Source organism: Rhinoderma darwinii, chromosome 6 (genome assembly GCF_050947455.1).
Source record: "Rhinoderma darwinii isolate aRhiDar2 chromosome 6, aRhiDar2.hap1, whole genome shotgun sequence".
Taxonomy (NCBI): Eukaryota; Metazoa; Chordata; class Amphibia; order Anura; family Rhinodermatidae; genus Rhinoderma; species Rhinoderma darwinii.
The window spans coordinates 52,327,853-52,348,738 of record NC_134692.1 but is presented as its reverse complement, the minus strand read 5'-3'; the positions used below and the strand labels follow the sequence as shown (position 1 = coordinate 52,348,738).

General features: G+C 42.7%; 1 protein-coding gene across 1 annotated transcript in view; it reads left to right on the top strand.

Moving 5' to 3' along the window:
* PLCL1 (phospholipase C like 1 (inactive)) overlaps positions 1–20,886 on the top strand; it is a 293,723-nt gene that overhangs the window by 229,754 nt on the left and 43,083 nt on the right. The window contains exon 5 of the mRNA XM_075829722.1: positions 1,201–1,310. Coding sequence (XP_075685837.1) covers positions 1,201–1,310 — 110 coding nt within the window. The remainder of the gene's footprint in view (positions 1–1,200; positions 1,311–20,886) is intronic.

Genomic DNA, 20,886 nt, shown 5'->3' with positions numbered 1-20,886 from the left:
CGTGCAGAGTACATACAGTACATGGCACTTATTCCTATGTCTATATGCACACATCTTCACAAAATCATAAAAACTAAAGAGACCAACAATCTCTACGACCCACGTGAAGGTAAACATTTGTCAGAATTATATTCTCACCCCGTAAGTAGAAAGACAAATACTCCCTATATGTGACAGAGCAGATAAGGGGGGTAATAACATGAAAAAAAGTTCTTGTAGCCCACTCCTGGGGACACTGGAAGGCTGTACAGGTGAAGAGATGACAGTAACCGCCTGTGACCTTCCTGCTGTCACTTCCAGCTTCCTCCCTTCCACTCTTCCTCTACACAGAGACAACCAGGAAGTAAAAGTTTTCTTCCTGCTCCCTGATTTCAAACAAATACTGCTCCCCGAATATTGCACCTAAAGCTTTGATCCTGGTTATCATTTGAAAGCTAAGATTATATTTCATATAATACCATACTGATATCTACTCTAGACAATCATTTAAAGTCATAACTTATTACATATGTCCTTGGCAGTAAATTGGTTAAATCTTGGGATTGCCATTGAAATGTGGGGGTGACTAAATGCCAATTATGCATCATAGTTTTTACATAGTCACAAAAAAATATATACTGTATGCCTATCAAGTTCAACCATACCTAGACCTAACTTTTTGATCCAGACAAAGGAAAAACCAAAATCCCCATGGTGATCATAGACAATTTTGCTTTAAGGTCGAAAGTCAATGCCTTGTAACGGCAGTCAAACTATTTTGCTACATTGGGTTAAGTCCACATTTCTCTTTTATTAATTGTAACTGTAGACACCATTGGACATAAAATAAGAGTTTAGTCCTTTAAATTCTCGTGTTGTTTTTGCCATCTCTACCCCTTGTGGTAAATCGTTCAAAAGTTTGACTACACTTATTGGGGGAAAAGTATTGATGGCAAATTATTTAATCAAAACAATCTTATTATTTGATTTGATTACAATTTTATACATTTATCATTTGCAAGCTTTGCCTATAATTAGTATTGACAAATTATCCTACACGGTCATGATAATAACAAAGACGTGATATATAATTAATAACAGATACAATCATTTTCTCCTAGAGGGAGAAGTGTCTAGAGATCACAGTTCTTTTGTCTAGCTCCACAAATAGTGTATGGTTCTCCCCTGTAGACTTCCCTTTCTTGTCTTTGCTTTGCGTAGGGATGGAATATCACGAAGAACTGCATAGTCTGGGAACAAAGGAAGGACTGAAAGGAAGAAAACTCAGTAAGACCATAGAGAGCTTTGCCTGGAACATCACAGTGCTGAAGGTAAGTGCGCGTGCCTGTCACACTAGGCAAGCTTTCACTGGTGTAAACTCTAGTTTGGTATAAATAAGCCTAAATGGAAAAAATGAAGGATATCATTATTTATCAGTGTTACTATTACTAAATATTGTAAAAAAATATATATTTAATGGGCTGGTTCAAGAGTTTTAAAAAAAGTGAAGTACTGACAGGGGTTGTCCGAGAGTTAGAAAAAATGTGAAGCACTAATTTCAAACATGTTTTTATCTTAATTCAAGGGTGTATATACCAAATAGGCAGACCATGTTGGTGTTATGGGGCCCTTGGAAACAGATGTCCCGGCCCCGGATAGTCCCTACCCTTTTGCTGTTTGTTAACGGTAACCTGTGCAGCAGGACTCCACTCTCCAGATTAACTGCATTGTTAACAAACATGGGGTTGGGTAATTGGCCCAAGGTAAAGGGCATGGGAGGGGGATAAAACACCAGGCCTTTCTGTCCTGGGTGTTAAAACCGGACATGATAGCAAGTTGTAATCTTTGGTATGGGGCCCTCCCTCTTCTAAGTACACCTCTATCTAAATTCATACATATCTGAAGAGAAAGGTATATTTTTTGTCTATCCCCAGTTTCCTCCGATTTCCAAGTTTCTCCTCCATTGTTTACATCAATTAAATCAAGAGTGGGTGGGATCTCAGTGAGTGACAGGCTAGGATAAAAAACACTCCCCCTGGGTGCCGAGCACGCCCTCACTGTAATGAGCTTCTCAGTGTCTATGCATGCCTGCTAGACTCCGCTAACAGAAGGCATACACACTGACAAAGCTATGGTCTTGACAATTTTTTTGAGTCTCAATTAATTTCTCTGTCAGCTAGATATCCATATCCGTTTAATTTACTATATTTTATTAGTACCTTATATTTACAACACCTTTTTCATACCAATTTTTTTAACAGGCAAGGTCAATGCTAGATCTGTGGATAGGCAACAAGTGTCCTGCTTTGTGTGGTTTAGGTTCAATTCCTGTGTGAGAACATGTTTCTCTTTTTTTTTTCTCCTTCTATTATTTTTATACTGAATTTTCTATATATAGTTATACATTTGAAGTCATAAGTTTACATAGACCTTAGCCACATTCTGGTCGTGGTACTTTCAGGTGTTTGGAAATTGCTCCCATGTATGTACTAGACTTTTAAAGGTCCAACATTCTTTTTCTGATGTATTGTCTGATTTATTTTGCTTTTCCCATGATGTCAAGCAAAGAGGCAAGTAGCTAGGTCGGTAGGTAGGTAGGTAGGTAGACCTTAAAGTGCCGTCACAGGTACACCTCCAATCAACTTAAATTATGTCAATTAGCCTATCAGAAGCTTCTAATGCCATTACATTGTTTTCTGGAATTTTCCAAGCTATTTAAAGGCACAGTCAACTTGGTGTATGTTAACTTCTGAGCCACTGGGAATGTGATGAAAGAAACGAAAGCCAAAATAAATCGTTGTCTCTAGTATTATTCTGACAATTCACATTCTTGAAATATAGTAGTGATCCTAACTGACCTAAGATAGGGAATCTGTACTAGGATTAAATGTCAGGAATTGTGAAAAATTTAGTTTTAATGAATGCGGGTAAGGAGTACGGAAACTTAGGACTTCAACTGTATATGTGTCCACACATTTATATACAATACTGAGCATGTGCTGTTTTAATATATACTTTCAACAGCACAGTACATGCTCAGAATGATGCTGCTTACGAAAGCAGAGCAGAGGGGGAGGTCATGTGATAAGGGAAGTACCTGTGCTAGCTCCGGTGATACTATGAACGTAGCAAGCCAGAACATGGTTTGTTCACATTGAGAAAGGTAGATTAAGAAGCATCATATTGGTAAGTGGTTTAAGTTTTCTATTTATATTTAAAGATCTAAAAAAAACAGACAACCCCTTTAAAAATAAACTAAACAGCATGGCTCAGAAAAAACAAAGAAGTTTTAGCACTTTTTAACAGAAGTAAGGTGATGTTATCATCCTTCAGATTATATTGAAGAATGTATAACAGTTCAGTATAATTGGAAATTATTTTTTTTCTGCTTTGTACAGTTAATATTGTACACTGGCAGCTCAGTAGGACAACATGTAATAGCTACCTGAGAAATCAATACAGTCTTGTATTCGTGACATTTAAAATACTGTAATTTATTGATGCGTGACAGACTCGTATTGGGGAACAGAAAACATTGTCTTTTTATAAAAGCCGGTAAAATTGATGACGTATTCATCATTGAATTTTTATGTCACATTGAAAAAGCAAACAAGAACAAGTTCCGAAGACTTACAAGTCCAAAAAGGGCATAGCCTTAGGAAGGGGCGAAAGCGCCAAAGAAGGAGTTCATAAGCAGTGTAGTCGTGAGCAGAAGCGAAAGCAAACAAAAATGAGTTCCTAAGACTTACAAGTCAAAAAAGGGCATAGCCTTAGGAAGGGGCAAAAGCATCATAGAGAGAGTTCCTAAGCATTGTAGCTGGGAGCAGAAGCGAAAGCAAACAAGAACGATTTCCTAAGACTTACGAGTCAAAAAAGGGCCTTAGGAAGGGGCGACAGCGTCAAAGAAGGAGTTCTTAAGCAGTGTAGCCAGGAGCAGAACCGAAAGCAAACCACAAGTTCCTAAGACTTACAAGACAAAAAAGTGCAAAAAGGGCCTAGCCTTAGGAAGGGGCGAAAGCGTCAAAGAAGTTCCTAAGCATTGTAGCCGGGAGCAGAAGCGAAAGCAAACAAGAACGAGTTCCTAAGACTTACGAGTCAAAAAAGGGCCTAGCCTTAGGAAGGGGCGAAAGCATCAAAGAAGGAGTTCCTAAGCAGTGTAGCCGGGAGCAGAAGCGAAAGCAAACAAGAACGAGTTCCTAAGACTTACGAGTCAAAAAAAGGCAGATTGGAGCAATGGATTCTGTATTGCTCACCAATGATAATCACATTTTATTTATCACTAAAATTCAACATTTTAGATATTCAGATAAATCCAGTCATAGTTAAATTTTTTATTCATCTGTGTATTCTCTTTCCTTTGTTTTAATGAACCTAAGCTGGGGCTGTGTTATAGCTCCATACAAGCTCAAAGTTCAGCGGCCCTACTGTACTTTTGTATGTCTCTGAACTTATACAAAGGCACGCATAAGTTGTTTCTGTCATTATTCACCCAAAAGTTGCACTTTTACAGAGATATTTTCATAATATGGTGCCGTACAGAAAAACTAAGGCCTCATGCACACGGCCGTGCTCGTAATCACGGTCAGCGATTACGGGAACAGCTGGCGGCCGCAGACAGAGATCCGAATTTTCAGCCCATGCTCCCATACAAAGTATGGGAGCACAGTCCGTAAAAATCAAAAGATAGGACAAGTCCTATCTTTTGTGGGAGGCTTTCTACGGCCCGGACACCTTCCTTTAAATATACGTGAAAGTGTCCATGGTCAAAAGAAATTAATGGTTCCGCAATTACAGACGAGTTCTACTGTCGTGTGCATGGGGCCTTAGGTAGTACAAAGCCATAGGGACTCCAGCCAGGAGAGTAGCTGTTGGGGCTGCAGAGATGGTCTCAAAGCCTCCTCTGCCACATAAGAAGACAGCAGCATTATAAATGGCACATGGTAGGTGGGGGGGGGGCCCTCATACAGATTTTGCATAGGGGCCCAGGAGCTACAAGTTACATCTCTGACTCCACTGTACAGATATCATGCACAGGGCTCTACCATGTGCATAAGGCCTAGCAGTGATGAGCCACTGTGATTTAGAACAAGGACATAAGTAATCATAGAGCCGGAGAGCAAAATTGGTAGGAGCCCCACCGTTTTTTCTAGGACTTGAAAGATGGGACAAATCTCTATATTTCATTATAGTGTAGCTAAACATTAGTTTATTTCATAAAGTATAAACTGTTAACAATATTTTTCAATATATTTACACTTTCTTTATTACCGAGGAACATAGGGGGTTCACTAAAGTACACCAGTTAGACACATTTGCTGAACAGTAATCAGATCTTCTTTGCGAATTACAGCAACTAATTACAATTCTCTCTAGAACCCTTTCTGAGATCCATAATCCAATCAGTACTTAAGCCTCTTTGTAAAATAGCAAACTTCAATCTCTTTACCTGATGTGTCTTTAATATTAAATTCAGCTGGATAAATCGGATTTTAGGAAATTAAAAAATAAAACTGCCCGACTGTGAGATCCTTGATCGCCTGAAGCACAATGGCATAATGTATGTCTTTAGGAGAAATTAATACAGAGTGGGCAAGCACATTAGGGGCATTTATTAAAAAAAACAACAATATAATATATGTGAAATAAAGGCTGTGTGACAGGTTATTAAACGGCAAGTCCTGGTTCACACTATTTTATGGCACTTTTTACAGCGGAGAAGCCGGACACTCCATATTCATTAGCATGCAGCGCGTGAGGATTAAAAGTTCATTTTCCTAGTGTTGCTTGCAGTATCATTGCCGACATAGGTATGATTAAACTTTTAAACTTGTCCTTTCTACGCCTATCTTGTGGTGTTAACGGTCTGGGGGCCAAAGTGGTGACAGACTCCTTTTAACCCCTTCCCTCCGCAGCCATTTTTCGTTTTTTCATTTTTGCTTTTTTCTCCCCACTTTCCAAAAGCCATAACTTTAACATTTTTCCATCGATGTAGCCCTATGAGAGCTTGTTTTTTGGAGGACGAGATGTAGTTTTGCACGGCTCCATTTATTGTACCATATATTGTACTGGGAAACTATAAAAAATTTATTTGTGGGGTGGAATGGGAAAAAAAATACAGTGATTCCTCCATTGTTTGCGATACCAAATTTATATAATTCTTTTTATGTTTTACTACTTTTACAAGGAAAAAACAAATTGTTAAAAATAAAATTTGTTTTGCGTCGCCATATTCTGAGAGCCATAGTTTTATTATTTTTCCGTCGATTAAGCAGTGTGAGGGCTGTTTTTATTTTTTGCATTGTGAGGTAGTTTTATTGGTACCATTTTGGGGTACATAAGATTTTTTTATCACTTTTTATTCCATTCATGCTTCATCACATCCTGTACTACGGAGGTATTCTACCCTAGAAGCAGAGCTAGACTAAAGCTGTCCATACTCTTATGGATATGTTGAATATGTTCAGCTTTGTAAGCATTTTTGTATTAAATGAGTGTATTTAGTGTCTTTATGCAACTTTTAAAATCACTTTTATTAAAAAATATTTTTACTTTCTAAGTTACAACTTGTGTACATAGAAGCTGTAACGTTCCGTCTAAGCCTGTTCCGTCAGTTCAGCTAAACTGACAACTCCGCTAAAAAGCTAAAAACTGGTCCTGCATGTCTCTGACACACAGTATCCAGCTAATACTAATCACATCTATTGTTGGTGGAAAGTTTGGACACCCCCATACACATTAGATTGTTAGCCAGTCCTGCATCGTTTGTCCGACTGTCATTTGATGTGTATGGGCACCTTAAAGGAACAGTGTCATCACAAATTATTTTTTTATATGTTAAAGATGTTAGTGCTTTATTAAAAACGTTTATATTCATTTGTGTGTTTGTGTTTTACTTTTTCTTATTTTTACACTTTTTCTTCCCTATGGGGGCTGCCATTTTTTGTTCCATTTCTGTATGTGTCGATTAACGACACATACAGACATGGAATACGGCAGCCACAGTCCCATAGGGACTGCGAACGGCTCCCGTCCCATTGACTTCAGTGTACGGTGTCTGTGTGGGAACTGCGCATGCGCCGCTCCCACACAGTCCAATTCGAAATTGGCGCCGTCCGGCGCCATTTTCCTGTGGACCGGAAGTCGCGGCCGGACAGTAATATTACTACTTCCGGTCGCGGCTTCTGGATTTGTGCACTTGGACCAGCGGCAGCAAACGGAGCGGACGGGCCGGAGGGAGCCGCGGCGGCAGGAGCAGGTAAGAGATTTCAATGTATGTTCGTGTTTGTGTGTGTTTACTACTGTATGTAAACCTACTACACTGTGTGTTAGCTCAAAAAATGGCGACACACAGTGTAGGAGGTTACACCGTTCAAACCCCTCGTTTATCCCGGCACTAGCCAGGATAAAGGAGGGGGGGATGCTGAGAGCTCACTAGAGCGAGGGCTTTTTACCCAATTTTGCAAAGCTGCAATTTTGGGAATAGCTCCATCTAGTGACCAAAAATGGGTAGTATTATAAATTAGAATTAATTTATAATATTTCCTGACTCGTGAAAAAAATAAAAAAAATTTGAACAATGTTTAATCACCCACACACTAAATGTTTAATTTAAAAAAAAACAACATGTTTTTCTGGCAACACATTGCCTTTAAGGACTGTGGTCTGAACCACGGTCAGCAGGGATTTTTGTGAACTGGCTTACTAGTTGTTGTTCTGATTTTAAAGATGTCGCAATAAACTTGCAGTATTTTAAAAGGAATACTAAATGAGGAGATACACCCTCTTTTTACTAATAATGATACCATACATTGCCCAAAGCAATGCTATACAATGTCCAAATAAAACCATTATTACATCATTATATCCTTTTCTCATGTCACCATACATGCACACGTTGTAGCCATACAACCCCTAAACATTAACTATTCACAGCAGTGCCAATGTAACATAACCCACAGTGCTCACATAATATAAGCCTTACAGCCAGGATAGACAGAATACTAAAGACTTTAGGAGCTGTTCAGATGACTCCAGGTGCCAAAAGAAAATTTTCTTAGTGGTCTAAAAATAAGCTGGTGTTAATTAATAATGATAGAGATTTATAGGAAGGGTAAATGTGCAATGGTACAAAGGGGGAAAATTGGATTAATAAGAGAAGTCGAAGTAGTCAAGGAATTATTTAGTGGTGGTAAAGCGGGTGGGTGAGTGGTGAGACAGGAGAGACTAGTAGTAAAGTTGACCTGTATAGGCACTGGAGCAGTGCTGGAGTGGGGGTATAATATAAAGCTGCTAGTTAAAGATAAACTATCATGGATCGTGACGAACAATAAATTGTTTTATATTCTGACCGATAAAGATGAAGCTTATTTGAAGTGACTTCGGCTTCATGGATCTCATACTATTTGGCAGCTTTCATTTCAGTGGCCAGTTCCAATAACCCTGCTTTGCATTTCCTTTGTTATGTTTTCACTTTCCACTTTAGGGCCTGTTCACATCAGCATTGCTTTCCATCATGGGGTTCCGTCAGAGCTTTCCATCGGGGGGAACCCCTCAACGGAAAGGCAAATGGAAAACTTAGCTTCCGTTTGCATCACCATTGATCTCAATAGTGATGGAAACTTTGCTAATGGTTTCCGATTGGCACCATTGTGGCAGGGTTCCATTATTTTTGACAGAATCAATAGCGCAGTCGACTATAGTATTGATTCCGTCAAAACGACGGAAACCATTGGCACCGGATCCGTCACCATTGAAATCTATAGTTTCCGTTTGTGTCAGTCAGAGCTCCATTCTGACGGAAAGCTCTGACGGTTCGTCGGAATGGAGCCCTGACGCAGATGTGAACGAAGCCTAATTCCAAAAGGTTCACTTACTCTGTCTTGTAACTGTATGGTCTGCAGAGTGATTGTGTAGAATTAGTATCTATCACTATATGGTTACTGTATGGTGCTAATAGTGTTTAACCATACATATACTGTAAATAGTACCAATAACTTAACACATAAATAGCACTGCTAACGCTACACAAAAATAGTACCGCTATATAACAATAAACAAACACATATATGTATAAATATATATATATGTGTATATATATATATATGTATGTATATATATATATATATATACACATACACACACACACACACACACACACACACACACACACACGTACATGTTATATATACATACTGTAGTAGTGCAGCTACTGGACAGTGCAAAAACTGTCCAGTTTCAAGCAACCAGGGAGCATGTACAGCAGCGAGGGTTTTCTCTGCTGTTGCTTGGGTGTAAAGCCCGGAATAGGGCCTGGTTTGCTGGAGTGTGAAGGAGAAGGGCGGGCTTCCACTCCATACAGACAGTCTATGTCTTGGGCTGTCTGATGATCCTACTTAGGCTTCACCTGAGGCGGCTCCTTAATTGAGATGCGTGCTGTTCACACAGGGCTCTCAGTCTGGGCAAGACAGGCATGCTAGCCTGTGAGAGTCACCACCGTGTGAGGTAAAACTGTGAAGGTTTTGAGGTGCTGGGCACAAGGCTCAGTGTCTCGTAGTAAGGGACATTGAATGTGTTAGTTAGAGGCTGGACGGCCTAGGGTTTATTTTGTATGTTTTTGTTGTAACACTGCTTGCTGTGGTGAAGACAATAAAGCTAGCTGCGGCTGGTTTAAACTTTTATTCCATGAGTTGGAGTGAACTTTCTATGTGTGCCAACCATCTCACCCGGGAGATGGCGATCCTGTGAGCTAAGTGGTCCCCAAGTTGTCACATATGGTGGAGAATTGCTTTGGGCAATAAAATGGCACAAGAAGTGTGCAGTGAAATTTAAAGGGTCAGGATCATTTCCGTTGCAATGGGTCTTATGGAAGAACTCCTCAAACAAATGGTGCAGATGAATGCAGAGCTGCAGGAAACAAATGCCAAACAGAGGGAGGATAACCAAAGGTTCCTGGCACAGTTGGAAGCAGATCGAGAGGCTCTAAGGGCACCAGTGCTGTCCATGGATACACAGCCTTCCAGGCCAAGTGGATGCTTTCAATGCCAGCTGCATTGACGCCGGGTACTCTGGAGGTGGTACAGACAGCTTGCAGAGGATAGCACGGAGCATGCGTACCTGTGATACAAGCTGTGAGGACCGTTGCTAAGGGCAACCACCCGGACTCATGGTGGGAATATTTGCAAGCGGACTATTGTGTGGATGGAAAAGGTGTTCCCAAGCAACGTGGGGCAGCTGTTAAAAAGCCAAGTGTGCTGAATCGCACAGATGTGGTTGCTAGGAGCAACCAACCCTGACAGCATGTGGCGGCTGTTCAGCAGAAGGAGTGCTATTGGAGATGCCATCAAGCAGATGGATGTGCACCTGATTGTTCTCTGGTCAGGAGGCCAGAGAAAGCGCAAGAGAAAACACGTGAAGTGTTGGTTGGTGGGATTGCGCTACTGGTCAGTCTGGATCTTCGCCAAGAGTTCTCAAGGGTGCATCCGGACATTTTGCTGTTTGTGAAGAAGGATCCTGAGATGGGTGAGACCATTCTGATTGACTTTAAAACTGATTTTGGGACTGTGCAGCACAGACTTATAAAATGTCAGGAACTTGATGAGGAGTTTGTGCTGGGAAGGGACTTCCCTCATTTTTGGCAGTTGTGGGAGAAAGGCAATATCTCTGATAAGCATTACAGGGAAAAGTCCTCTGCAAGGTGTGCTGCTCCACTGCCAAAAAGGGAAAATGCCCCAGTTGTAATGATGTCAAGTGATAATGTGATTCAGGAAATGCCTGCTAAAAATTACGCACATGTATTTGATGCACAGCGTTTATGTGATGACACTAGTGAAATGTCAAAAATTGTTCCTAACATGTCTTTAAGCCATGAGTATGTCACACAGCCTGAGCAGGTTAATTCATTTTGTGAACAGGCTGTTAAAGAAACAGCAGCCGAGACAGAAGAGGGGATTAGTTCAAGTGTGCCCCTTGAGGCCGTAGTTGAGAAAGTCGAGAGTGTCACATGTGATGTGCGTACTGTTACTAATGGTAACCCAGAGAACGTGTCCGTGGTGGGGGAAACTAATGTGGTTGCTACTGGCCAGCATCTACTTTGTGTACCTGCGAGAGATAATGATCAAATGAGTAAAACTGGAAGTTCTCTCATGGAGGTTGATACAGGAGATGCTGAGAAGACATTTCCACGTTTTGGGGCAGAGAGGGAACTGTTCTATAGACCCAGTGTGGTGGATGTGTGCTGGGAAACAGATGTGCCGGATGTATCTGAGATTTCCCTAGAGGTTGGGATTGTTGATGGTGGTAACCTGGAGTACAGCCCTACCATACCTAGTGATGGTGATGAAAATTTGCGTGGTGCAATAGATGTGATTGCAGCACCTTTAGAAATGTTGCCCCCTACAGGTCATTCCTATGCTGTAGAAACTGAGACTAATGTAACGGTCACTCATTCCATGGGGGTGGGTGAAGCACAGGAGTTAGACTTCAAACCATGTTCAGTGGATGCTGCTAAAGTGTATGCTTCTGTCACTGATATTACATGGGATGTAAAACAGGTTACTAATGGCTCAAGTGTGCCCCTAGAGGTCATGGTTAACAATAACAAGACTGGTGCATGTGATGTGTGCATTGTTCCTAATGACCACTAGCTGTATGCTACTGCGATGGATGACAATGGGCTTACTGTTGCTATGTGTGAGTGGAGTGGTGATAAACTCTACAGGTCTGAGAATGTGGTTGGGGTCACCTCAGAGTCAGCTGAATCCAGCAGCAGTGATCTACCTTTTTATTTGAGCGACCACACCTGTGTGAATGTAGCCCTAAGTGACGCACATGAGTTCCTGGACAGTGGAGTCAGTGAGGTGTGTGTACTGGTGGCGGTGGCCTCGGTCACTAATGAACCTGCACAGTAGTGAACCAGATGTACGTGAAAACATTTCCCTAGAGGTTGGGGCTGTCAATGGTACCAACGAGGACACTACTGCCATGTATAGCGTGGGAAGGGTTGCTGCTTCACCCTTAGAAGTTCTGCCCCCTGCAGGTCTTTCACATGCAGATGTTGCGACCCATGTAGCGTCCACACTTTTCCAGGAGGTGAGGGGAGACATAGAGGTGGTCTTCCAGGTTTGTTCAATGGATATTGATGCAGAGTGTGCTTTAGCCATGGAAGCTGCATGTAACACAAGACAGGTTGCTAAGGGCAACAAGTGGTGCTATACCACTAAGCAGGATGAGGGTCCTAACACTGCTGCAGAGATGAAAACTACTGGGTCTGACAGAAGTAACCCAGAGAGGTCAGGTCAGCGCGGTTAAAAATTGTCTCTGGACGGACAGTCTGAGCATTTAAATGCTGAGACGAAAAACTCCAAGATGGAGGGGAGTATAGAGTCTGAAAGTGGTTTGGTAGATGGTACGTTGTATACCACAACTCACGAGATGAGTGTTACTGAACACTATGAGCCAGTGTCTAAACCAAGGGGTGACACACAAAGCCACTTCATGGATGCGGACGGGTCCCTGAATGTAGGGCACAACACATATAAATACGACTATGATCAGCAAAAGCTAGTAGGGCCTACAAGGGATGAGGATGCTAGGCATGCCAACATGGAAGAGTTGCTGGAGCACCCGTATAATACACCCACGGGTGATTATCAAATGTCTGTTACTGTAGAAGTGACCCTAAGTGTAATTACAGTGAAGGAAATAAGTATTTGATCCCTTGCTGATTTTGTAAGTTTGACCACTGTCAAAGACATGAACAGTCTAGAATTTTTAGGCTAGGTTAATTTTATCAGTGAGAGATAGATTATATTTAAAAAAAAAAAAACAGAAAATCACATAGTCAAAATTATATATATTTATTTGCATTGTGCACAGAGAAATAAGTATTTGATCCCCTACCAACCATTAAGAGTTCAGCCTCCTCCAGACCAGTTACACGCTCCAAATCAACTTGGTGCCTTCATTAAAGACAGCTGTCTTAAATGGTCACCTTTATAAAAGACTCCTGTCCACAGACTCAATTAATCAGTCTGACTCTAACCTCTACAACATGGGCAAGACCAAAGAGCTTTCTAAGGCTGTCAGGGACAAGATCCTAGACCTGCACAAGGCTGGAATGGGCTACAAAACCATAAGTAAGACGCTGGGTGAGAAGGAGACAACTGTTGGTGCAATAGTAAGAAAATGGAAGACATACAAAATGACTGTCAATCGACATCGATCTGGGGCTCCATGCAAAATCTCACCTCGTGGGGTATCCTTGATCCTGATGAATGTGAGAGCTCAGCCGAAAACTACACGGGGGGAACTTGTTAATGATCTCAAGGCAGCTGGGACCGCAGTCACCAAGAAAACCATTGGTAACACATTACGCCGTAATGGATTAAAATCCTGCAGTGCCCGCAAGGTCCCACTGCTCAAGAAGGCACATGTACAGGCCTGTCTGAAGTTTGCAAATGAACATCTGGATGATTCTGAGAGTGATTGGGAGAAGGTGCTGTGGTCAGATGAGACTAAAATTGAGCTCTTTGGCATTAACTCAACTCGCCGTGTTTGGAGGAAGAGAAATGCTGCCTATCACCCAAAGAACACCGTCCCCACTGTCAAGCATGGAGGTGGAAACATTATGTTTTGAGGGTGTTTCTCTGCTAAGGGCACAGGACTACTTCACCGCATCAATGGGAGAATGGATGGAGCCATGTACCGTCAAATCCTGAGTGACAACCTCCTTCCCTCCACCAGGACATTAAAAATGGCTCGTGGCTGGGTCTTCCAGCACGACAATGACCCGAAACATACAGCCAAGGCAACAAAGGAGTGGCTCAAAAAGAAGCACATTAAGGTCATGGAGTGGCCTAGCCAGTCTCCAGACCTTAATCCCATCGAAAACTTATGGAGGGAGCTGAAGATCCGAGTTGCCAAGTGACAGCCTCGAAATCTTAATGATTTACAGATCTGCAAAGAGGAGTGGGCCAAAATTCCATCTTAAATGTGTGCAAACCTCATCATCAACTACAAAAAACGTCTGACTTCTGTGCTTGCCAACAAGGGTTTTGCCACCAAGTATTAAGTCTTGTTTGCCAAAGGGATCAAATACTTATTTCTCTGTGCACAATGCAAATAAATATATATAATTTTGATTTTCAGGTTTTTTTTTAAATATAATCTATCTCTCACTGGTAAAATTAACCTAGCCTAAAAATTCTAGACTGTTCATGTCTTTGACAGTGGGCAAACTTACACAATCAGCAAGGGATCAAATACTTATTTCCTTCACTGTATGTCCCAATGTAGGAGCTTTGACCCTGGAGGGAGGTTGAAATGTGATCAGTCCTATGGCCTTTATCAAAGGGGGGGGGGGGGATATGTAGCAGTGCAGCTACTGGACAGTGCAGAAACTGTCCAGTTTCAAGCAACCAGGGAGCATGTACATCAGAAAGGGTTTTCTCTGCTGTTGCTTGGGTGTAAAGTCCGGAATAGGGCCTGGTTTGCTGGAGTGTGAAGGAGATGGGTGGGCTTCCACTCCATATAGACAGTCCATGTCTTGGGCTGTCTGATGAGCTTACTTAGGCTTCACCTGTGGCGGCTCTTTAATTGAGGTGTGTTCTGTTCACACAGGGCTCTCAGTCTGGGGAAGACAGGCATGCTAGCCTTTGAGAGTCACCAACGTGTAAGGTAAAGCTGCCTATGTTGTGAGGTGCTGGGCACAAGGCTCAGTGTCTCACAGTGAGGGACACTGAATGTGTTAGGGGAGATTCACACGAGCGTTGCGTTTTTGCGCGCGCAAACAACGCGGCGTTTTGCGAGCGCAAAAACCATTTGACAGCTGCGTGTGTCATGCGTGTCTGATGCGCGGCTGCGTGATTTTCGCGCAGCCGGCATCATAGAGATGAGGCTTGTCGACGCCCGTCACTGTCCAAGGTGCTGAAAGAGCTAACTCTTTCAGCACCCTCGACAGTGAATGCCGAACACAACAGCGATAAACCTGTAAAAAAAAAAGATAAAGTTCCTACTTACCGAGAACTTCCCGGCCGTTGCCTTGGTGACGCGTCCTTGGTGACGCGCCTCTCTTGACATCGGGCCCCACCTCCCTGGATGACGCGGCAGTCCAAGTGACCGCTGCAGCCTGTGATTGGCTGCAGCCTGTGCTTGGCCTGTGATTGGCTGGAGCTGTCACCTGAACTGAAGTGTCATCCCGGGAGGTCGGACTGCAGGAAGGAGACAGGAGTAATCGGTAAGTTAGAACTTCGGTTTTTTTTACAGGTTCATGTATTTTGGGATCGCAAGTCACTGTCCATGGTGCTGAAACAGTTTAACTCTTTCAGCACCATGCACAGTGAATCTCTCCCGACGTCGCGGACCGGAAATTTTTTTGCCGGGTTCGGCCAAAACGAGTTTGGCCGAACCCGGTGAAGTTTGCCTCGGTTGTCGGGGTTCGCTCCTCGCAAAGACACTCCGTTTGGATGCTTGGAAACAGAAAAGCACGTGGTGCTTTTCTGTTTTCATTCATCCTTTTCACTGCTGTTGCGCGAATCACGCTCGTCCCACGGAAGTGCTTCCGTGTGGTGCGCGTGATTTTCACGCACCCATTGACTTCAATGGGTGCGTGATGCGCGAAATACGCAGAGTTATTGAACCTGTCGCGCTTTTTGCGCAGCAGACAAACGCTGCGCAAAAAGCACGGACTGTCTGTACTGCCCCATAGACTTGTATTGGTCCATGCGTGCCGCGTGAAAACCACGCGGCCCGCACGGACCGAATACACGCTCGTGTGAATCCCCCCTTAGTTAGAGGCTGGATGGCCTAGGGTTTATTTTGTATGTTTTTGTTGTAACACTGCTTGCTGTGGTGAAGACAATAAAGCTAGCTGTGGCTGGTTTAACCCGTTAGTGACCGACCCATGGTGTTTCTACGTCGGTCACTAACGGGCTTTATTCCGATGCCATAGACTTTTTACGTTGCGGCATCGGAATAAAATAGCGCCGCCGGGGGGAGGTTTAGCTCCCTGCTCTCAGCTGCCGGAGGTAGCTGAGGGCTGGGAGCAGTGACTGGGGACCGCTGTTTGCGGTCCCCATACCGGCGATCGCCGGTATTCAACGAATACCGGCGACCGCCGTTACAATAAGTGTGCCTCAGCAAATTATGATTTTATCTCCTCTCACCATGTATGTTTGGTGAGAGGAGATAAAAAAAACTGCTTCTTAGGCCCCCTGCTGCCTCCGATCGTGTCCCCCGTCGTCCCCCCGTGCCCCCCCCCGTCCCTAACTGCCGGGGAAAAAAAAGAAAATGGCGCACGCATGCGCAGTGACATAAGGCAGCTATTCTGCCTGTACATAGAAACTGATCAGGGACCCTGATAATTGGTCCCTGATCATATGGTAACTGTGATATACCTATCACAGTGACCATAGTCCCATATTTACACAATACAGCACAAGATTTGTGCTCTTTCCCTCCCTCCTCTCACTGTAGTTGATCTGTGAGAGGAGAGAGAGAAATACTATAGAAATCTTGTGCTGTATTATACTGTGAAATACACCACATACGTACTCGCCAGTGTTCCGATATTGTCCGTAATCACCCCAGATTACCCGTAATCACGCCAGATTACCCGTAATTACTTGTTATCTCCGTAATTCTTTTTTTTTCCCGCTGAATTAGTTTTAGTTGCTGTAATTAACTGCGGTTTACCGTATTTTTTTATTTTTTTACGTTCGTGTTGTGTCTATATTATATATAAAAAAAAAAAAATCCCCAAAAAATGTAAAATACAAAAAAAAAAAAAAATTACTTGTTAGTTTAGTGTTATAAAATAATGAACCGCAGAAGCCGCAGAATGTTCTCTGCAGAGCAGGCATACGCCATGCTGTGCTCTAGCGGTTCCGGCAGTGATACAGACACTGCGTCAGAAGCAGAACTTGGCTCAGAAAGCGACACAAGTTCTGCTTCTGCCACTGGACCCCCCAACCCTATGGTGGTGGACGCAGCGGTCACCGGTGAGGCGTCAGGAGCCGGGCCTAGTACTGCAGTCCCTCCCGCCATGTGGGATCCTGCAGTTTCTTTCTCCCCCCAAATTCCGCCATTTACAGCGACTCCAGGCATCAACTCTGATGTCACAAATTTTACCCCCTATAATTTTTTTAATTTGTTTATAGGCGATCAGGTCCTGGAACTAATCGTCCAGCAGACGAATTTATACGCCAGGCAATTTGTCACCCAAAATCCCAGTTCTTACTATTCCAGAGGATGGATCCCCACAACCGTCTGTGAAATGAAAAATTTTTGGGGAATTACCCTAAATATGGGGATAGTAAAAAAAACGTCTATCCGCTCCTACTGGGCTACTAGCGCTATCCATAGCACCCCTGTATTTGCTGCTGTCATGACCCGAACGCGCTATGAGACGCTAATGCGCTTCATGCACTTCTCGGACAACTCCCAAATCCCCCCAAGAAGTGACCCAGGCCATGATCGCCTCAACAAGTTGAGACCCCTCATCTCCCTCCTATCTGAGTCTTTTCTGAATTTGTACACCCCAGGCCAAAAAATAGCGGTAGACGAGTCCCTTATGGCCTTCAAGGGCCGTCTATCGTTTCGCCAATATATCCCCTCCAAAAGAGCCCGATACGGAGTGAAACTCTATAAGGTGTGCGAGAGCACAACGGGCTACACCTGTGCCTTTTTTATATATGAGGGCAGGGACCGCCACCTTAATCCCCCAGGATGCCCAGAGGATATTGGCATTAGTGGGAAAATTGTCTGGGAACTCATGGTGCCATTCCTACAGAAAGGGTACCATGTGTACACCGACAATTACTACACCAGTGTCCCCCTGTATAAGTCCCTCCATGCTGCGAATACAGGGGCCTGTGGGACGGTACGAAAAAATAGAGTCGGCTTCCCTCAACAGCTGGTGTCCAGGCGACTAGTAAGGGGTGCGTCACTCTCATTCACCAGTGACCAGTTGCTCATAAAATGGAGTGACAAAAAGGATGTGTACATGCTCTCCACCGTGCACGAGGACACCACAGTGGCAGTAAGAGAGAGGGGCGCTACCTCTGATAAGAGGAAACCGGTCTGCGTGGTGGACTATAACAAGTTCATGGGGGGAGTCGATCTATCTGACCAGGTCCTACCACCGTACCTGGTCAAGCGCAAAACTAGGGCCTGGTATAAAAAGGTAGCGATCTACCTTATCCAGATGGCCACTTACAACAGTTATGTGCTCTATAAGACCCAGGGAATGCTCAGTTTCCTCCAGTATCAGGAGAAAATTATAGAGCACCTCCTGTTTGACTCCCCCGCACCTGGAGACTCCTTTGAGTCAGAGAATGTCAAAAGGCTCACTGAGCGCCACTTCCTTCACCCCGTCCCTGCCACTGAGAGTAAGGAATACCCCCAAAGGAGATGCCGGGTGTGCAGTAAACACGGAAGGAGGAGGGATACCCGGTTTTACTGCCCCATGTACCCTTCAAATCCAGGCCTGTGCAACTACCCCTGTTTTGAGACCTACCACACCGTTTCTAATTATTAATTTTATCTATAATTTAGGGAACACCAAAAAGGGTGGGGTGGGGGGGATTCTTTTTAGGGAGTCAATTTCATTTATTCATATTTTATTTTTCGTTTCTGAGCTTTCCAAGGGAGGGAGGGATTCTCATGGGGAGGAAGTAAAGTATTTATTTCAGACTGTAAAACTAATTTTCCCCTTTTTTTTTTTTTTTTTTTTTTTATACATTTCTTGGACAATTAAATCCAGGACTTGATCACTCACAAATGAATACAGTTTATTGTGCAGGAGCCCACATCTGTCTATTCAGAACATGGACCCCACAAGTGTTCTTGAAATAAAAAATAAATGTGGGCATTGCATTTATTAGTAGATAAATCCAACACCTGCGGCCCGTGCCGCCCCTGAATTTGTGGAAGTCGTGCATTTTAGCAATGGTTACAAGAATAAATTGGGGATGTATTTCCTTTTTCTTATGACTAGGTCCTGCCACATACAGCTGTTACATTCCTAATTCTGTACCGTGATACGGGCATGATATTTTTTTTTTGGAGGATCTCTAATAATTGAGCTGTTCCTTATCAATACACCATGGGTTTTGTTACGGTTCTTCTGGAAATACTGACATCATTTTGGGGATTAGTGATCCTTTACTGTTTCTATAGATGGTTTTGGACACTGCCCCTCTATATATTCTGTAGGTGATTGGTTGTTTTGTGCACATAGCGGTTCCTACCTTGCCGGGCAGGGGCCTGTTATGGTGTACCGCGTCACTTGGCACATTCGTCCCTCATAAGGATTGATGGAGCTAAAGAGACGTTGTACAACCAGTCACTGAAAAAAAAAAACCTTGCCTTGACAGCCCTGCAGGTGTTCTTCTATCTAGTGAACAGACTCGAGTTTGCAACATAGTTGGATACATTTTCCTCCATTTGTTTGAAGATATTGCCCGTCACTCCAGTACAGTTTATTTTTTCCTCTCTGACTGATTTTATATTAGGACAGAATTCTGTCCACAATGACATCATAATGGCACCAACTGCTTCTTCAGCAAGACATAGTCATAAGTACAGGCAAATACGTCTATAGCGACATGTATCCGTTATGAATACACGGCTTCACTTCTATTCTGTGCCGCACAAATTTATTAATGTGGCATATTTCTAACAAAATAACCTTCTACCACGTCTCCTCTATTTTATCTGGAAACGTAATAAGAATTTGAAGAAAACATTATATACCCATAGTGTCTGAAATGATACCCATTATTTCCTCCTTTAAAAAATTTTTGGACCGCATGCCCACTACACCACTAGATGAATACCTTTAGGGGTTTAGTTTTTAAAATGGGGTCATTTCTGCGTGTTTTTTTTTTTTTGTTCAGGCAGCTCAATGCCTCTAAATGCATGATATGGGGCCTAGAATTTATTCAATTGTGCCCTGAAAGCCAAAGGGTGCTCCCTCTCTTTTTGGCCCAGCCACACGTCTAATAAGCAGATTGGGGCAACAATGAGAGTATTTTTGAAAACAGGAGAAACCGGGTGATAGATTTTGGGGTGTGTTTCTTCATTCTTATGGTCGCTTTACACAGAAAACGATCTTCAAAGTGATACTTTTATGAAAAAAGTGATTTTTATTTTTTTTCACCTGCTATGCATTAAATTTAGCAAAAAACTGTGGGGTCAAAATACTCACTACACCCCTAGATAAATACCTTAAGGGGTCTATTTTTCTAAATGGTGTAATTTATGGGGAGTTTCTATCGTTCTGGTAGTTCAAAACCTCTCCAAATGTACAGTGGGGCCTAAAACATTTTCAAGCAAAATATGAGTCCTGAAAGCCTCCGGGTGCTCCCTTCCTTTCAAGCCCTGCTGTGTGTCCAGCCAATGCATTAGTCACAATGGGGGCATTTTTGAAAACAGGAGAAACAGGGTGATAGATTTTGGGGTGTGTTTCTTCATTCTTATGGTCGCTTTACACAGAAATCGGTCTTCAAATTGATACTTTTATGAAAAAAAGTGAGATTATATTTTTTTTATGCCTGCTTTGTATGAATTCTTACAAAAAAACTGTGGGGTCAAAATACTTACAACACCCCTTAATAAATACCTTAAGGGGTGTAGTTTGCAAAATGGGGTCACTTGTGGGGGTTTCCACCATTCTGACACCTATGAGCCTCTGAAAACCTGGCTTGGTGCAGGAAAACCAAATGTACTTCAAAATGTATAAAATTATTACTAAACTTGTAAGTCTTCTAAATTGCACAAAAAAAATTGTTTTTTTCCAAAAGTGCTACCAAAATAGAGTAAAGAGATGGAAATATATATTTAATAAAAAAAATTGTACTGTATGTATGTACATATGTGACATATTGCCTTTAAAAATAGGGAAAAATGATA